Genomic DNA, 21,038 nt, shown 5'->3' on the forward strand with positions numbered 1-21,038 from the left:
TTTTTTTTTTAATTTGGCCAGTCCTGCGCCTTGGACTCAGGGCCTGAGCACCATCCCTGGCTTCTTCCCGCTCAAGGCTAGCACTCTGCCACCTGAGCCACAGCGCCCCTTCTGGACATTTTCCATATACGTGGTGCTGGGGAATCAAACCGAGAGCTTCATGTGTAGGAGGCAAGCACTCTTGCCACTAGGCCATATTCCCAGCCCATAAACTAACTTTTATGTTAGCAAAGCAGCTTTTTTCTGGGCATAACTACAAAAGTAATTCTTATAGGATTCTAAGTTTCATTTTTTAAAAATTTTATTGCAAAGACAATGTACACAGGGGTTACAGTTACATATCAAGTATAGAATACATTTCTTTTTGGACAGTGTTAACCCCTCCTTCATTTTTCTCCCAGTTCTTTCCCTCTAGAAGGTTTAAATTTTAAAACAGAATATACCTAAAGAAATTAATGTACCATTTCTTGTATCATTTTTATTCACTTGTGTCAACCTAATAGATGAAAAACAATCTTATACAAAAGACTATTATTAGTGAATTTTGATATATTTCCATATGTTTATTGGCCATTGTTTTTCTTTTATAACACTCATATCTTTCCTCAACTCATCTTTTTTTTCCTAAGCACTTATACTTGTTACTATAAAGATGATGTACAGAGGAGTTACAGCTTTTAAAAGTCAGAAAAAGAGTACATTTCTATTTGAATAATGTTACCTCTTCCCTTGGTTCTCCCAGTTTTTCCCTCCCATCCCATCCACAAGTTGTATAGGTCATTTTCAACACAAGTTTCTAGTGAGAACCAATGATGCCTTTGTTCACTCTCTGTCCCTCCGTTTCTGTGCTCCTACCTTATTCTCCCAAAGACAGATAAATGAACAAACAATAGAAAAAAAGAAGAAAATAAAAACAGCAAGCAAGAAAAAAACCTCTTATTTCCATTTCCTGGAGTTCATTTAGATAAATATTATTTTATATGGTCAGGTGCAGACTTAGTAAATTTAATTTTATTTTGATACTAGGAATATATCCCAGAGTCTTACACTTGCACAAATGAATCATTAGGCAATATCTTGGGGGAATTAAAGTATGCAAATATTGTTCAAATAATTTTAATCCTAAGAATCATAGTGAGCATTACTAGAAGTATACAAAATTACATGTGCAAAGATTTAACTGTGATGCTCATTGTAATGGAGACTGGAAGCAACCTAAATACCCATCCGTGGTTATGTAAATTTTGACATAAGAATGTGGTCATTATAGTCTGTGAAGAAGGGAATTTCCTGGGTGCCTCTGGCCTCCCAGGGAAAACATTCAGTCATTCTCTCTCACACTGCTCTTCCTTATCAGTTAAGTAAGACACCATTGTTGGTGCAGTTGTGTAAGGTCAGCATCTACACATGTGTGATGTTCCCCAGGGAAGACATGAAGTTCAATTACTTAGCCTCCAGCTAGTGGGTAAGATCAATGTGGGGGCTATTTAGCCTTGAACTGAAATCAAATTATAAAGCCCTGTGTACACTAAATCTTAATTGTTGTCTTCTGAGTTTATTTACCAATTGGTTTAATGAATAAAGGAGAATTAATTTTATCTATAAACCTCTTAACAGAGTGAAATATGTAGTAGTTAGAAAGGGTCCCTCTGTGACTGCTGGCATGAAAAGAGTGCTACAGTACAGTAAATAATAAAACAAGTTACAGAATATTACTTATAAAAAGAAAAAGTATGGACAAACACACACATCTATACATATACATGTATATGTACATGTATATATATATATATGCCTAGAAGATATTATTAATAGCAGTTATTGCTAGGAAATGGTTTTGGCAATGTAGATTTTCATTTTGTACTTTAATAAATTTCTGGACTTTAAATAAATTGCACAGAGGTCATTTATTTACTCATGGGACAGACAATTTCTACCTTTTTAAATAAAAGATAAATAAAAACAGTAGATTATTGTGAACCAATGACATTGTTCAAAAAGAAATGTACTCTTTATCTGGCTTTTGTAACTGTAACCTCTCTGTACATGACCTTTATAATAACAATTAGATATGCAGAAAAAAAAAGTTGTTTTCATCTGAATCAGATGACCTCATGGGGACTTGATTCTCTTTGTTCTGCTGTTGCAGTCAAACAATATGTCTCCATAAATAGAAATGTGTATATTCACAACCCACGACTTACACAATGAGGTCATTTTAACATGGATTCACTGAAGGAGAAAATCTAAACAATGGTTCCTATTGTTGTTAAGCTTTTAAACATACACACACACACACACACATACATACACACACACACACACACACACACACCAAAAAGGCCAAATTTATAAGTGTGTAAACATTTGAAACCATGGAGATTAATTTTCAATTGCCCTATGAAGTCACTTCCATTCCGCTTCTTCGTAGCCACCTCCAGTGGGACTAACCATGGACCAGTGATTGGATAAAGCTCATCAAAGCACCAGAGAGGGGAAGCACCTCCTGGCCACGCCTTTGGTGAGCATTACTCAGAACAGAGAGCCACGCAGGTTCTGATTTCCCCCAAGAATTGATGAATGAGTACAAAATAATAGGAAGTGACAAGAAGCAGATGACTGAGGCCTACCTTAATGTCATTTGAACAGATGAAATGCCTTACCTTGGTTGAAATTATGGGTTACAATACAACAGAAATGTGTTTTCTTCAGTTTTGTTCATCTTGAGTTTCTTTGTAAAATGAAAAAGATTGTATTATAATGTAGCCAAACTTGAAGAATATATAGTTAGAGTAATTTATGCTTCTCACCTCAGTAGCTTAGCTAAAATAAGAAATAAATGCATCTGTAACATACAAAGATGCGAAATGAAATTTGTGTGTATATATATATATAGTATTTTAAATGTTAGCGTTATGTAAATCAATTGAGGAGACCATTCTAATACTCAGATATTATATATGTATATATATATATTTATGAACACCAGTGAATTCATCAAATTCATCTGATTATGGTAAGAAGTCGCATAAAGTTATAGAAAAGAGGGGCTGGGGATATAGCCTAGTGGCAAGAGTGCCTGCCTCGGATACACGAGGCCCTAGGTTCGATTCCCCAGCACCACATATACAGAAAACGGCCAGAAGGGGCGCTGTGGCTCAAGTGGCAGAGTGCTAGCCTTGAGCGGGAAGAAGCCAGACAGTGCTCAGACCATGAGTCCAAGGCCCAGGACTGGCCAAAAAAAAAAAAAAAAAAAAAAAAAAAAAGAGTTGAAATTTATTACAGAGTATTATTAAGAGTACCATGAGTACACATAATAATAATATACTGCACATTTCAAAAGAAAAAGTCTTTTGCTTAAGAAATGGTATGTTTGATACTGAACAGAACCACAAAGATAAGGAAACAAAGGACCTCTTCTTACTTCTTAATTTATCTTATCAATTTTAGATGACTCTGTGTTCTTTACCTCAGATATGGTGTATATGAGTGCACAGTTGAGGGAAACTGGGAAGAGGGCACAGAATGAGTGAAAAAGTACCAGCACCAGGGACCACTAGCTACACTGGACATTGATGAAAGTAAACCAAGCAACTCATGGATGGAGGTGAGAGGGAAGAAAGGAGAGAGAAGGAGGAAACAGCTGATACTAAGCAAAAGAAAATAAATGTACTTATCATCTGATATATGTAAAGGCAACCCCGCTGTATATCACATCTAAAACAACAATAAAAAATACCCTCCCAAAATAAATAAAATTCTATTTGGCACCACTCTAAAATGCAGTGATAAAAAATGGTATATTAGAGTAGACAGGTATGTTTAACTTTATTTAAGAAATATATGTGTGTATTGAATATCAAATTGTATTTTACAAGCATGTAGACTTTTTATATTCTTCTTCATCAGCTTAAAAAACAAATCTAAGCTGGGTATGGTATATAAAATTACATTTTTAGATTTTCTGTTCTAGATGAATGTAAACTTCTCAAATGGGATGTGAAAAAGTCCTAGTAAATAAAAGTACAAGTTAAGAGTATATATTGACACAAAGGAATAGTACAAAATAGTCCATCTAAGCCATTTGCAAATTAGACAAATAACAGAAACCCAGAAATAACTATGAGAAAAGGTGCATCTGCCATCAGTAGAAGCCGTTTCCTACATAGAAAAATAATGCATTTCTCCACGTACAGCCCATTTGATTGTATATTGTATTCTTCTAGTTCAGACAAGTACAAACTTGACTCAGAGAGAAACTGATTATGATGACAGAATATTCTTAAACTACAAAGTAAACAAAATACCTAATTTGGTTAATGATCCACCATTGGATCATATATATATGCACTATGGTTTTCTTTCCAAATTTAAAGAAATGAAAGTGAATAAAGTAGTATCATTTTATTTTTGTAGAAAAAAATTGAGAAATAGGGGCTGGGAATATGGCCTAGTCGCAAGAGTACTTGCCTCATATACATGAAGCCCTGGGTTCGATTCCCCAGCACCACATATACAGAAAAAGGCCAGAAGTGGTGCTGTGGCTCAAGTGGCAGAGTGCTAGCCTTGAGCAAAAAGAAGCCAGGGCCTGAATGCTCAGGCCCTGAGTCCAAGCCCCAGGACAGGCAAAAGGGAGAGAGAGAGAGAGAGAGAGAGAGAGAGAGAGAGAGAGAGAGAGAGAGAGAGAGAGAGAGAGAAATGCTGTATAAGTAAAATGCAATTACAGGGTAGCCCTTTTCCTAATGGAAGTTTACATCTTCTTTAAAAAGGTTATGTCTCCAACAATTGGCTATTATTAGAAAAAATGGATTATATACTTTAAAGAAATGTCAGTATTGAAAATTCAGAAATATTTATTTTCTAAGATTAATTTTCTCCACTAAATAGAGAAAGCTTTCATGCTGAATTTTTGCATTTTACTTAAAAAAAGAATCAGTCATTGTATACAAAGATCCGTAAGACAGAAAACATAACTACAGAAACATTGTTTTTAATTGAGAACAATGAGACAGAAAGAGAACATTTCTAATGTGGATTAAAGGCTTTAAAAGAGTAGAAATACTGGGAAACAAATGCAATTGGTATGCCTATTGGTATAATATAGAAGATATTATAATCACTATCACAATTTCTGTTCATCTACCTAAAAGCTTTTCTCCTAATAGTCTAAAGGTAAATATTTATGGAATGAAAAATTAAAGTAACGATTTCCTCTTCAAACTCAAGCCATTAATAAATGTAATAATAGACTCAGTATTCTTGCACAAACATCACTTTTTATTGTCATTAAAACCTGCCTTAATTTTTATTTTTCTTGATATCAATATTTGTATTTTATTTACTATCCAGATTCCAGTGACATTTGCTTAAGGATTCAAGAATGAAATTCTATCTTTTATGATATTAGCACACATACACAATGGAAAAAGGAAAAGACAATAAGATGTAGCAGTTAGGTGTCAAAATGGATATAGGCTGACAAGATTTAAAAATTCAGAGTCTAAGTATTTCTATTTTTTGTGCTTTCATTCCCCAACCCCCACTCCCATGAGCTAGGATACTGGCTGTGAGGCAAATCTAGAACACACTCCAATTCTATAGCAAGGTCTTGATAACTTTAGGAAAATTTGATGAATTCATATATAATTATGCTGAAGTTAGGTAGCAGAATTTTCTGAGCAGGTGAGGCTGACCCCATGCACGGCTTGCAGAAGTAGGAAAGGACCCATAACATCAAGGGCAAGTCTAAACAAGCTTGGAATTGAAATGACAGCTCTGGAAAGGCCAGTTAGCCATTGCTTGAGATGGTGCTAACGAGATACTCTAACCCTCCCCCAACACACACAGAACTCACATTAAAAAAAAAAAAATTAAAGTAAAACAATTGCCTGTAAATTTTGAGTGAAAAATATAAAGTAAGCTTAGATATTTTTTAAAGCATCTACATGTAAAATTAAGTCTGCAAAAGAGTTGATGACCCATAAAAAGTAGAAGAGTTGACTATGTCATAACAATTTTCTTTAATTTATCACAAAAAGTTCATCAAGAAAATAGAGAACTATAGCCTGTTAAAAGGGTTAAAGTGCTGTCTGGAATGTTTCTAATCAACTATACTAATAGACCTGCTCCAGATGGGTTGAATATGAATTAAGCAAAGGGGTGGCCAGTATGATTCTGATGCTATCAGATTTGGAAAACACGTCCCCCAAATAATGGTGAATCCATAACATTCAGTGTGACCAGATACATAATGACAGAAAGATGAATGAAATTTAAAGAAAGGTTTTTGCTTGATCATTGGTTAGTCAACAAATATGTCCTGTATTCTAAGAACAAGGCATTGTGCCCAACAAAGGTGGCAACTGATTGGATATCCCAAAGATATGTGATAATTATTATAGCAGCTTACATTCTTATTGTAAGTGCCAGGAACTGTCCTACTAAACATTTTTATTACTATTTTAAGCTGTTTACATTTTCAGGAATGTTTACAAATATTTTCTTACAACAACCCTATTATTAACTCCATTTTTCATATGAAAAAATTAGAAACAGGGGTCAAGTATCTTGCCTAAGACCTCAGATCTGGTTAAATAGTATAATTTTTGCTTCAACCCAGGTATTTTGATGCTACATTCTTTTGTTAAATTTATTTTTAAGGTGTTTTTTTTTTCCTCATCAAGTGGGCCGAAAAAGGAAAAAAAAAAATCTGATATCAACATCATTATACTGTAAGAGATCAAGGCCAAAAGTCACCAGTGAAGATTATTTTATTGAATTGATGTTTTTCAACATAGAATGTATGCTCCAAATTTGGAAGTATGAATTAATTTTATAGTGAGTATCTGGGTACAATACTCATCAGTGGGAAAACATAAAGTGAAATTTTATGTAGCTATTGATAGTGATATATGCCTCTAATCCTAACACTTAGGAGGGAGGCTGAGGCAGAAGAATGGCAAGTTGGATGTAGCTTGTGCTACATAACAAGTTCTGGGCCAGTATGGGTTATTCGGGGAGATCCTTTTCAAGATAAACAAACACAGCCACAAAATATCACAAGATAAGCCAGGCCCGGGAATATACATCTGTAATACCTGCTACACAGAAAACAGATTGAGAGGCTGGGAAGATGGCCTAGTGATAGGGTGCTTGCCTCACATACATGAATCCCTGGGTTCAATTCCTCAGCACCACATATCTAGAAAAAGCCAGAAGTGGTGCTGTATCTTAAGTGGAGGAGTGCTAGCCTTGAGCAAAAGGAAGCCAGGGACAGTGCTCAGGCCCTGAGATCAAGCCTCAGGACTGGCAAAAACAAACAAACAAACAAAAAGAATAACAGATCATAAACAGTTTGAGTTAACAAACATTAACAAAACCATATCTCAATAAGTGAGGTAGGCATGGTGGTTCACACCTATAATCCTTTGTTTTGAATCTACTGAACAGAGGTGAAAATGTCGTCACTGAGGATATTCAAAAGAATACCTTGGATGTGAGGGCAATCTGGCTGCGACATCTGTCATCCCATTGATCGCCAGGGTTGATTTGGCTGATCTGACTGGCTAGGAGAGTGTCCCCTTCCTCCCTCACCACTCCATGTGCATCCTTCTCGAAGCTGTGTGCTCAGTCGAAGAAGACGACCATCCCAGATAGAGGAGGACCGGTCTTCGGTCAAGGGTATATGAGTAGCTGCGCTCCCCTGCTAGAACCTCCAAACAAGCTCTCAAAAGAATAGCATGAAGGTAAATACCATTAAGATAATTTTGAAGCAGGAAGTACTGTTAAATTTACCTAACAAGATTGAAGGCTGTGTACTAGACAGAGGTGGTATGATTTCTAATTTCTGCTTTATAAATAAGATGCTGAGATCTGAGGATCATGGTTTGAAAATTCATGAGATTCTTATCTCCAATGACCCACCAAAAAGCCAGTACCTGAAACTATGACTCATAGAGTTAAACGCCAGCCTTGAGCAAAATGGACAGCGTCCAGGCCCTGAGTTCAATCTCAGGACTAATACACATACACACACACACACACACACACACACACACACACACACACACACACACATTCAAAAATGTTAAACTATAAACAAAATTCAGGCTTGGATAGTTTTGCTATCGAATTTTTCAAATATTAAAATTAAGGCATGTAGAAAGCAAACTTGTAAAATAGAAGTAATTAATTCTCAACGTATTTTATAAAAGCAGAATCATTACCTCATTATTATCCTAAAAATACAAAATACCTGAAATACTAAGCCAAAGATATAGAAGGAAAAGGAACTATGGACTAATATCCTTCATGATCATGAACACAAAAATTATTGATACCACTTTAATACATCAATTCTCATTATATATGATATATATGTATATATGAGAAAGAGAGAGCAATATCTCATAAGTAGGATTCATCCTCAAAATATCAGGTTTACTTATAATTTCAAAGTAAATCATCCAGGTTCTGGTAGCTCACTCCTGTAATCATAGTTGCTCAGGAGATTGAGATGTGGGGGGTCATAATTTGAAGCCAGCCTGAGTAATGAAGTGTAAGGTTCTCAATTAAGTAGCAAAATATCAGGCTATGGTATATCTCAAGTAGCAGTGTCATCCAAGAGAAAGCAAGATAAGCAAGTTTGAGGGCCTAAATTCAAGGCTCAATACACACACACACAGATACACACACACACACACACACAAATTAACATATTTATATTAATAGTCACATATTTGTGAAAAACCTTAATAACTACAGAAAAAGTTGCGTTTCTATACACCAATCCAAACAGAATATTAAGGACAAAAATCCATTTGCTATTGCATCAGAGAGACAAAATACTCAGAAATAAAATTGACAATGGAAACAAAATACTCAGAAATAAACTTGATGAAGGAAGTGTAAGATTTAAACAGTGAAAACTAAAATACTGTAGAAAAGATACAGAAAGACAACCCATCATGACGAGTTGGTATATTTAATATTGTTAAAATATACATACTAGCTAAGTATTCCACTAATTCAATGCAATCCTCATAAAAATACCAACATTTTTTGAAGAAGTAGAAAAAGCCTAAATTCATATGGAATTTCCAGAAACCTCAAATTTTAAAAAAGAACGTCAAGGGGCTGGGAATATAGCCTAGTGGCAAGAGTGCTTGCCTCCTACACATGAAGCTCTCAGTTCGAGTCCCCAGCACCACATATATGGAAAACGGCCAGAAGGGGCGCTGTGGCTCAGGTGGCAGAGTGCTGGCCTTGATCGGGGAGAGGCCAGGGACAGTGCTCAGGCCCTGAGTCCAAGGCCCAGGACTGGCCAAAAAAAAAAAAAAAAAAAAAAGAAGGTCAAAACACATCGTAAGCTGGACATGATGGCATATGCCTAAAATTAACACAGAAGAGGCTGAAGGAGAATCATGAGTTCTAAATTAGCATCGGCTATCAAAAGAACCTGTCTCCCCCCCACCGCCCCCAAAAAAAGAAAAGAAAAAAAAAACAACTAAAAATAGTAGCAATAATCAAGACTGTGTAGTACTAAGATAAATACAGATATGTAGGCAATGGAAGAGGAGAAATCCAGAAATAAACACTGTATGTATAGCCAAAGGATCCTCCAGAAATTGTCAAGACTGCATAACTCCAGTGTTTAGGGAAACTGAATACTCACATGCAAAATAATGAAGTAGGACCCCTAAGAAGGCAGTCATTACAATCCAATCTTGCTATCTCATCTTAGACAGATACCTCACTGCCACAGGTCTCAATAACTTTAATATTAATGAAGATGATGATGATGATGATGATGATGATGATGATGATGATGATGATGATGATGATAGTTAACCTTACTTTATTCCAGGTACTGTCTTAACAGTTTTCTATCCTCACAAGAATCCACTTAAAGCAATAGGATGGTTGTTGTCTTATTATTTGTATAATCAGAGGACTGAATTCTAGGGCTTCAAAGTTCATTTCAACTTTAAAACTTTAACATGCTTTCCTTCTACTTTTTCAACAAACAGCCTTTCCTTTTTCTTTCTTTTTTTTTTTTTCCTGGCAGTTGTGAGGCTTGAACTCAGAGCCTGGGCACTGTCCTTGAGCCTATCTGTGCTTCAACCTAGCACTCTATCACTTGAACCACAGCACCACTTCCAGCTTTTGAGTGGTCAATTGGAGATAAGACTCTTACAGAGACTTTCTTTTCTGCCTAGGCTGGCTTTGAACCACAATACTCAGATCTCAGCCTCCTGAGTAGCTAGGATTATAGGTGTGAGCCACCAATGCCAAGCTGTCCCATGTATTTTCACATTTTATTAATGAGTATATCTCATAGAATTTTGCCAAAGATATTTTCTGTCTCCAAACATAAAGGAAAGCTTCCTAAGGACAAAGTCTTGGACAATTCTATTTTCTTCAACCTATTTTTTTAATCTAAAAAGGTAAATGAGGAAAATTTAATATTTTATTGTTACTTTCTCTATTTCTTTTTGGGGGTGGAAGGTGAGATTTTTTTTCTAAACAAAGAAGATATGGTTGAATTAATGACTGACAATCATATTTCTAGAGCGATTACACTTGATAGCTCTTCAGACATCAGAGAGCCTGAAGATGTTTGCCTTGTGGTTAGTCAATTGATTATAATGATTCAATGTTTGTTTTTACAATTTTTTTAATTTTGTTTGGTTTGTAAAGAATAGAATGGAATTAAGTTCTATGTACCTTAGAAGATTCTTTGTCATTTGCATGCCATAGAAAGAGGAATCTAGTGCCAGAAATTTGAGGCATATGACCAAATTTCTTTCCTGTGGCACAGTAGAACTTTTCTAAGAGGCTGCAGCTGCTGAGCACTTGAATTGTGTGTGGCCTGTGAGACTGGGAATCCAGACTACTGATTTTATTTAATTTTAATTAATTTAAAACTAAAATCTACGTGTGGACAGTCTACTAAGAAGTGAAAGTTTTACATAACGAATTCAAATCTCTGAAATCTGAAATTTTCCAAAATCTGAAACTTTCTGAGTGCTGACTGGACACCACAAGTGGACCCCCACTAAGTGGGTGGGAGGTCACAGTGAGAACACTTCCAGTGAACACCATAAGTATGATATAAAAGAACCTTTCAGGTCATGTACATAAAAGCCAAGTGCATGTCGTGTGGAGACTTGAGCTCCATTCCTAAGTTATCACATTTTGTATATGTAAATATTCCCAAAGCTTACAATGTCTGAAATCCAAATCGGCTCCTGGTCTCTAGCATTTGGGAAAGGAGATTCTCAACCTATACAGTTCTACAAGATAGAACTCACATGTGGTGAGCCAATTCAGGTCAGACTTCATTCAAGCAGCCTTTATTTATGCTCTAATTCTCTTCAGAAACTTTCAGTATTTACTTCTCAGTGGTATTATTAAGTGTTACTTTCTCCATACATTATTAGCTAAGTTTAGGACCTTTAGAAGTATACTTAGAAGTATAATGCACTGGTTATTTTAGAATAGTACATAAAATTGATTTTCTAATATAGTTAACGAGAAAACTTGACCAAAGAGAGCAAATGCTTAATGTAACATTAATTTCCATCATGTATACATGTGTATGCATATATATAAAATATATCCAAAGAATGAATTATATTGTTTGCAAATCAGCTATATGTTGTAAAAATGGGTGTTTATTAACAACAAATGAGAAGAAAACACTCCATACGTCCCAGTAAAATAAAAAAATAAAACAATGATTTAAAAAATCCTTTTGAACCTGATTCTCCTTTTATCAATCATTAGTCAAACTTCTTAATAACCAAAGATGCTAACAAGCAATTGCTGACAACATTGATCCATGTGACTAGCAAATAGAAACTAGTCAATCCTCAAGAGAGCTGGTTTTGCTCCCTCCTAAGAATGTTTCTCCAAGACTATTTGAGTCCTGGGGAGGGGTGGGGGGCAGGAGAGAGTGAGGAGAGGGAGTGGGGGAAGGGGAAGGCTAGACATTCATATTCTTGCCCATTCACACAAACCTCTCCATGAGCACTATTCTTTTGGGAGGAGGGGGCGGTAGGCAGGGGGCCCAGGATGTCGACAGTACAGATAGGATGTCAGGTGAAGATAGAATGCTGTGCCCTCTCTAACCAGCTGAAGACTCAGCATGATTGTTTTCTTACAAATAATACCTGTGGGTGTTGAAACTGTTCAGAGAAGCTATCAAATACACTCTTTCACTTTGCTGTTGTAACTCGATAAAATTTATTTTCATTTCTAAAGAGTCCTATGCAATAATATCCATAAATGGCTAAGTCATCTAAACAAAATCTTATCAGGTACTTTCAATTACTTCATTTAGAACAATTCTCTACTTACTTCAAGATTCTAAAATGCAACATTTTCTAATCGATATGATTACAAACTTTAAAATATGATTTCTTTGTCTAACTAAACATTAAATTAAGTATAGAGATAATCCAGAAGTAGAATGTGTAAAATCTTTGTCACAAAATGAAAATAAATCTACACTGATTATTTCCATATTTATTGCAATTCAGAAGTGATCCACATATGAAAATACAGAACATATAAGTAGCATATTTAGAAAATGCATTACTAATATATGGATGACACATCATTTTTCTCAGAAGAACCTGATTGCCTAGCTCAGTAAACATATATAAACTGTCTAAATAAATAAGAGACAAATGGAAGAAGAGAGTAGAAATCCTCTCCACATAGATTTCCCTATGAAATCAACACACACACACATACTCACATGTGTGTACCTATATACACATGTGTGTATGTGTGTGAGTGTGCACACGTGTGTGTGTGTGTGTATTTTGTGCTTGAACTCAGAGCCTGAATTCTAGCTTTTTTTTTTTTTTTTTTTTTTGGTGGTGGTTAATTAGAGATAAGAGTCTCATGGACTTTCCTGTCCAGGCTGGCTTTGAACCTCAATCCTCAGCCATCAGCTTCTTGAGTAGCTAGGATTACAGACATGATCCAGCAGCACTAGCCCAAATATACAATTTTATAAAATTTTCATATGAACAGTCACAAATTCAGAGGAAGAAGAGTTTCAATAATGCTTCATTTTAAACTGTTTTCCACATTAGACAATCCAAAAACTATTTAAAAATCAACTTTACTATATTTATTGGTTAAGAAAAACGAGGTGATAAATAATCTTAAATATGAAAGGTGAAGAAATAGTTTCAGACAACCCGCATATGGAATTTATACTTAATCAAAATCATGACTAATTATTAGGCAACACGTCTTACCTTCCTTACATGAGCCTTGTAGTTTTTTGAAGAAAATGTACTTAAAGTATCACTTTACAAGGAAGGTGGTCCTTTTTAAGAAATGTTTAATATTAATAAAGACAATATTTTACTCTGAAAGGCACCCAAACTGAGATATAATCAAAACTCCCTGCTATTACCTAACTGGATTCCCAAGGAACAACAACAACAAAAATTCTAAGTTTTTTTTTCCCAAAGTGAGTTATTTAACAAGTAATTTTTATAAACAAAAAGAATTCAGTTTGTAGCCAAAGGTAAAGATTTGGTATTTGGTAGTATGATTTAAAAGAATTAGAGAAAAATATAGATTTGAAATTCTTTCTCCTGATCTAAACTGCTTTGTGACAAATCAAATGAAATGCTCCACAAAGATAAATGTGTCATTCATAATTGATAGAAAATAAGCAGTATTTCAATATTACTTCTTGCTTTATCCCATTGTCATTCCCCCCTCTCTGTAATAATTACCTATGCACAAACTCTAGATGGCAACATTGCACTTACTGTACTTTCAGAAAATTGTCACAGTCAATACCCATATATCCTCTTTATCAACATTTTATGTGCCATGGATCTATAGCCTCTTATTATAAGTGTAATGAAGCAGAAGTTATTGAAGCATTTTATTGATTGCTCAGATCACAAGTTTGCTGCCATACTGAATTGGCACCTTACTCGCTGAAGCAAACTGCTGACACCTTTTTTAAAAAGTGACAACTACATCTATTTCATGACCAGAAATCCATTTTCATCTCTATCAAGACAAGAATGCAATTTTCACTTCATTTAACTGATGTTAGGTCTGTTCAAAGCATGACACTTAGAAAAAGACACAAGTTTAAGGTTCTTAAAATACTTCAAGTAACTAGAATGCAGCTTGGTTTCAGGAGGGGGAACAAAACAACAATCCCACAATCTAATATTATTTGAAAAATCACTTATTAGAAACTTCAGAGGTAGTTTTACTTTTGAAATGCCTGTCACATTATATTTATTTTTTAAATATAACAGGTTTATGCATTAAGAGATTTTGTTTAAAGGTTTCAGAAGACATTAAAGTTGGTTCAAAAACTGAAATATTCTGAATATTGCCCAGAAAGGCTAAGTTAAAGCAACAGCTCAATGTTTAAAGTATATACAACACAGAAAATGAAAGTTATTCTTTCACTAATGCTGGGATTCATAAATGATTTTGATTGATCTAAAACACAGGATCTAAAAACTCAAACATTCAATATCTCTTTTATAAAACAAATTAAGATTTCTTTAAAAATAGTATGATGAGCATATTCTGTCAGCACTAAATGTAATTCAACTATGTCTTTACCTAAAGCAATTCTGAATAGAATATTTGTATTACTATTATTATGTCTAATTATCAAGTTTATTGAGAGGGTTGGTAAAATGAATTACAGTTTGGTTTTACAAATAGTTAAATTATAATGCTTTAAGAGAAAGTAATTTAGAATATTAATAAAATAAATTTTAAATTGAAGAATCAATATAGTCTGAAGTTTGATGTTTACTTCTTTATCTAACATTATACTCACAAAAATAAACCTACAATATGGCTCCAATTTAAATAGTGAAACCTAATGGTTCTTTGAGAGTCAGCAAACTGAGAAGTTTATGTTGAAGTTTAAAACACACAAACCACCAAGTGAAACCTAATTTTTGAAACAAAATTTCAAAATCTAAATTTCTAAATCTACCACATCAAATATAGAACTTTTAGAAGTAGCATGCAACAGTATTTTTAAAGCTGCTTTACTTAAATTAGTTTAAAAAGTAAAAACTAAAAAGATTACATAAACACACAAAAACAAACTCAGACAAAAAAATTGTATTATTCTGAGAAAAATTTAAGTGATAATTTATTAAACTTAGACCCAATGGTACATTTTTCTAAACAAATTGAAAGAAATAACACCTTTCTCTGAAAATTCAAACATAAATAGAAATATAGTGTACTGCTGAAGTTACCACTAAATATACATTTTCTTTGTTACTTTCTGAACTTTAAAAATGACTGTAATCTTTACCAACTAAGATATCCCAGGAACAGCTTTGAATTATTAATACTGAAAGTGAAATGAGCATTTTTTAAAATAGTTTTTTTGAAAAAAGAAAAAGTTATATACATTTGTTATTTTAAAAAATCACTGACAGTTTTGTTGGGGGACGAGGGGAGCTAATCTAAATCCAGGAGACAGTTCCAGGAATGAAAATCTCTTCCAAAATCACGTTTGTACTTAACACTGCCCATTAGCCATCCCGAGTAGTTATTTATGTAACTGCTTGGCACAGTTCCATGGACTTTTATTTATCTTTACAGTATTTTTGAACAGACTGACATATTTTGTTTACTGACAGCAACCAAAAGCTCTACGTAGCGTCATAAATAAAGAAGATCTTGTTTAAAAACCACTAATATCATTTTAAAAGGTAGTACAGGCTTGTGTTTTGGCCTCTGTTTGGCTGTGTTAGGCCTATGAATGACAGCTTCCCTGCTTGAAACACACAGAAAGCACAGCCTTCCTCATTCACTGACAGGACTGTGGTCTTTTCACACGTTCCTTCCACAGCAGTGTTTGTCCCCAAACACTGGAAGTCCACACAATAGCATTCCTACTTCAACACCCCCACCAACAGCACCACTACATAACAAGAATGCTAATGAGATGGAAAGGCCCTGTCCTTGAAAGTGTTAAATACATTTCATAGGAAGCATTTATGCTATTTCAAAGATTACCAATTAAATAGATTCTGCCTAGCTCTGAGCAATTTCAAAGATATTTCCACGTTTAAGAAACTAAATGTGATAAATGTAAGGCTAAGTAACTTTATGCTGTCCTAAAATATAATATCTCATCTTAATACACATGAATCAGTGTATATTTAAGACCACCCTAATGTGGTGTGTTTAATTCAGTTGGATGCTATGAAAGCTAAGCTAAAGTTAAAAGTTATTTTTTAAAAATGAGTAAGTTTATAAACATAAAATCAGTAGCCCTGATTTTTCTTTTGAATCTATACTATCACAATTTATTCAAAAGATTTTCAAAAGAATGTCAAAATTTACAGTCTATAATTATTTGCCAAGCAGAAAAGCAGCATGGTTTTTTAATATGGAATGTCAGAAGTACAATAAATGGAAATTATATTGAGCTAATATATCCTATAATTTAGAAATTTAAACTTGCTAAAAAGAAAACATCATTCATCCATATTTCACTTATCTACAATTCCATAACAATCTTACATAAAACTAAATATAAAAAGATGAATCCAAAGAGTAAATGAAATACATATTCCTCATAAAGATACTGCCAGGTTCAATAATTAACCAGTGAAGGCCTGATAATGCTACCATCACAGTGATTTTTCTAGACATTGTATATAATTTAACATTAAAGTCATGATGTCACAACTTAGTCATGGAAAAGAGACTGCAGAATACAAATAACTGAGCATGATTAACAATAAAAAATTTTACATGGAAATATGAAATAGAAAAACTTCATTGCTTTTTCTTTATTTTCATATTTTAAAATAATACGTAAGTATTTTATGAAGCTTTAAGTTATTTCAACTTAGTGAGACATAAAAGATTTAGGTAGAAATACAGTCTACAATGCTAAGTGGTCTTAAATTTAGCATAATGTTGAAATTCTTACAGATTAGTTAAATAAGCAACATTGGACAGATTAGAAATATTAAATTTTGTTCATATTTATACTTAACATCAATATAATATAGTTCTCATCAAGTTTGAGTCAAAGAATTTTTTAATCAATAATTCTCAAGGTAGTTCTCATCTCACAATGTATAGAACTCTTTTAAATCTAAATTCTTTCATATTAGTCTGTACTTAGAAAATGCTTCTCTTTAGATTTTATTTAAACAGAACTTTTTTGTATTAGAAATGTCATGTTTTCTTTAACACCAAATAATTAAATAATATATAATAATATTATAATTTAAAATTAAATGATTACACCTTCCAAGTTGAATCAATGTGTAATATCAGATAAATTATCATAATTCAATTGATCAAAATCCATTTTATCATATCACACTATACATTTTGACCTAAGTTAAAATTTTACCCCAGTTTTTTGTGTATGATAGCTTCACAACGACCCTTAAAAAAGTTAAGGTGTTTTTCAGTGTTTGTTATTATGAATAATCTTATATATTATGATTCATGATTTTGTTTCTGAAACCACTGGAATTAGTTACAGGGAAAACTATACGTATTTTCTATATACAAGTTTCTCTTGGGAAAACATTGCTTGGCAGTTCTGGATCCCTCACTCCAACACTTCCTGAACCAGACAGCAGGAGGTGCTGTATGAACACTGAGACTGGCTTTTGCTTCCCATTTCCTTCCCCTTTCTCTCTGCATGCAGACAGTATGCAGAGGGTAGCATGATGCTTTCAAAATAGTTATTTTTCAGCAGCCTGTGGTGTAAGATAATGAGCCCAGTTCTGAACTGAAATCTCCCAGTTCTAAATGTAAAATTAAGTCCATAGTTAACATGGTAAAAATGTTTCACTTCTTAAGCCTAAATTCAAACAGGACTGTTTTTTAATGTTGTAATACCATTTTCATTTTTCAAATGACACCAATTATTCTGCTTTACAATGTGATCCTACTTTGAGGTAAATCAAAGTCCCTGTATATGGCCATTAAAATTTTACTCTTTATACATACACACACATGCGCACGCACACACACACACACACAGAGTTTGGAATGGATACTTAAAAATAAGAATACTTTGATAAAAATACATTAATCTTGCTTCTATTCTTTGACTCCTGAAACATATCAAGTGAATAAGTTAATTTTCCCTTGGCATGAAGTTAATTCCAATTTCATTTCTTTAGAATGTGACTTTTTAAAATTTTAGCTCAACTTCTACAATAGCATTCTGATTTTACATTGGGGGTGGGGGTGGGTGGGAAAGATGTCCAGAAAGTTAAATCTTCAAATGACTTAGGATGTGTTCATTTTCTTATTTAAAGTAACTGGCTATAGAATTTTCACATAAAGAATTGCCTTTGCTTTGCATGGTGCACAGCAAGAAAATATGAGGCATATGACACTCCATACCAGAAGACAAATACAACTACCCCGATTTTTGTTGGCTTTCAGATTATAGAAGCCGTCTGGCTCCCTAAGAGGCACTGAGCTCACAAAATATTTGTCACAGTTCTTTTATGCCACAATGCAAAATCGCTGCCTGGATAAAACCAAGTACATTTTTAAAACAAAAGATACCGTTCTAAAAGAGTGATGACTCACCTGTTTGTAATAATTTTTTGCAGACTTTAATCGTTGGTACAAGGCCAAAAGAACTTCTTGGATGTACATCTTAGCTCCTGAGGGGCTGAAACCTTCTCCCTTAGAGACCCAAAGTGGTCCCCGCAAAGGTGTGATGGAATTTTGCAGGCATTTTTCAAACAGAGGAACTATTCAAGAAGAGAAAGGGGAAAAATATTCTGTTGACCCAACCAAAATACACTGCCAGGAACCCAGCCCCAATGACAGAAATAACTCTTAACATCTATTATTTATATCTGACCTAGGTTAAGTCTTAAGAGAGGCAATTCCTGCATTACTAGTGGCCACCATGAGGATGTATTTATATTGAGGCACCCCCCATGCAAGACTCATAAGCTTTGTGAGCACACCTGAATAGTTCTGAAGTGTGCCTAACTAGCTGCACCGAGTGTCATGGTGTGCACTGATTGCCTTATCTTCTCATTTATCACAGATGAGTTGGAACCAACCTTGCTGAAATCTACTTGCATTGTCCTGATAAAATTGTAAGACCCATGTTGTTTCTGTGTATAGCTTCCTGTAGAGGAATCTATGTACCAAAAACATCACATCTGGAAATTATTCATAAAATATAATCCACACCTTGATGAGCCATCCTGCTTCCAGGCTTATCATTGCAATTCTTTAAGTAACCCATAAAATAGAGTGGCAAGATTGTTTAAAAAAAAGATGAGAGGGAAAATTGGAAGGAAGCATTTTATCATACGTTCTTTGTTTTTTAAGTCCCTGGGATATAAACTAGTCAAGACTTTGAAGTGCTACTCCACTATGAGCTTTGTAAACAGATAAAATTATTTACTTGTAGGCCTGTAATGCAACATTCATGTGGCCTTGACAGACATGTTTATACAGTTTCTCACATGATTAGCTTATAAAGTCTTTCTACTGTAAAACAGCCAAATAGTATGGCAACTAGCAAATATATTTCCAGATTTAATTTTCCTCTGAAAAGTGAGAAATATATAATAAAATCTTAGGCATAATTGGAATCCAGAGGAAGATGAAATCATACTACTCTTTTTTTTCACACCACTCTTATAACTTGGTCTTTATTTCAATGTATATACTGCATGTGGTCAAACATAAACATATAAAATAGTTAAATATCTCTGTCTACCTTATTCTGGTATATATTTTAACTAGGACAACAGAACTAAATAGATCACCAGAAGAAAACATAGGTCTGTGCCATTGCTTATGTTATATGTTGTATATTTTATGCGGCGAGGCCTAGCATGGCAATTTGGAAACTGAATTACAAATTAGGTTCAGCTGAGCTGCTGAGAGACTGAGTTATGCAAATGATTTTATGACTGGTCTTCTGCTGAAATCTATGACTTTTTTTTCCAAAGCACAATTAAAAGTCAAACATATCCAACATTTAGGAAGAATGTTGAAGATAGAATTGAAGATTCTTTAGCATTGTAAATAAAATTAAAAAGAAATTATGGCATGTCTTCATCTGTATGCATAAATTTCATTCATCTAGTTTCAGAAAAAAAAAACAAAACACTGAATTCCTGACATTTACCTATTCAATTTTTACACTCTCAAAACGTATATCTTTTGCTTATAAGTTTTATTGCAGCAGGTGCCTCAAACTTTTCAAATATCTATAAGATCATATATGCTATAAAAATAAAAATAAAGGAATTCATATTTTCAGAATTAAAACTCCTAAACCTTAAAAAATACAAATAAGTTTTGATTATAGTTTTTCCTAAAGAATCATCAGTACTCCAAGTTTACAGCTACAACTTTCATATATTGACTAGAACATTCATATATTACTATTAAATTTTAATTGGAATGCTCATGTAGCCTAGAATATTGAAAAGCACTGCTCCATAGCTATTAAATTGACACAAACGTGTGTTTTTTTAATGTGAAGCAATTGAGACACTTTAAATTCACACAATAATCTTAAATTTACACTTGAGAATGTTTCCTCAGATTTATCACTTGTCGAAGTTTGTCACAAAATAACTTTTGGATTCTTTATGTCAGCTTGAGCAATGCCAAGAAAAGCATTTAGTTGATTTTTCTACTACAAAACTCTACTTCCCCTCCCCCCCCAAGTTTGTAAACTTGGGGGTGGGGGGAAGATTAAAATTGTGCCACAATGTAAGCAGTGTCAGAATTGATACTGGATGGAAAATAGCTCCCATGCTCCACATGATTTATGTCATTAGGAATACTATGGAAACCAGAAACAGCAAAGCAAAGAAAGCAGTATTCACAAGCAGGGTTTACAAGGGACTTCAGAATCTGCTCTGAACTTGTTGAATAATCTGTTCAGTATTCCAGCATCTCCCTGCTGGAAGCAGGGTCCTCATTATAACCACAAGAGCACTAATAAAGGTTAGCCTCTGAACCAGGGATTAGAAGGCTCT

The 21,038-nt window shown here is 34.0% G+C and overlaps 1 protein-coding gene across 1 annotated transcript in view; it reads right to left on the bottom strand.

Annotated features, from left to right (window-relative positions):
• LOC125362741 (doublecortin domain-containing protein 1-like) overlaps positions 1 to 21,038 on the bottom strand; it is a 211,940-nt gene that overhangs the window by 109,719 nt on the left and 81,183 nt on the right. The window contains exon 10 of the mRNA XM_048361661.1: positions 18,607 to 18,773. Within this exon, the coding sequence (XP_048217618.1) occupies positions 18,607 to 18,773 (167 nt within the window). The remainder of the gene's footprint in view (positions 1 to 18,606; positions 18,774 to 21,038) is intronic.

This window comes from Perognathus longimembris, chromosome 13, assembly GCF_023159225.1.
Source record: "Perognathus longimembris pacificus isolate PPM17 chromosome 13, ASM2315922v1, whole genome shotgun sequence".
Classification (NCBI taxonomy): Eukaryota; Metazoa; Chordata; class Mammalia; order Rodentia; family Heteromyidae; genus Perognathus; species Perognathus longimembris.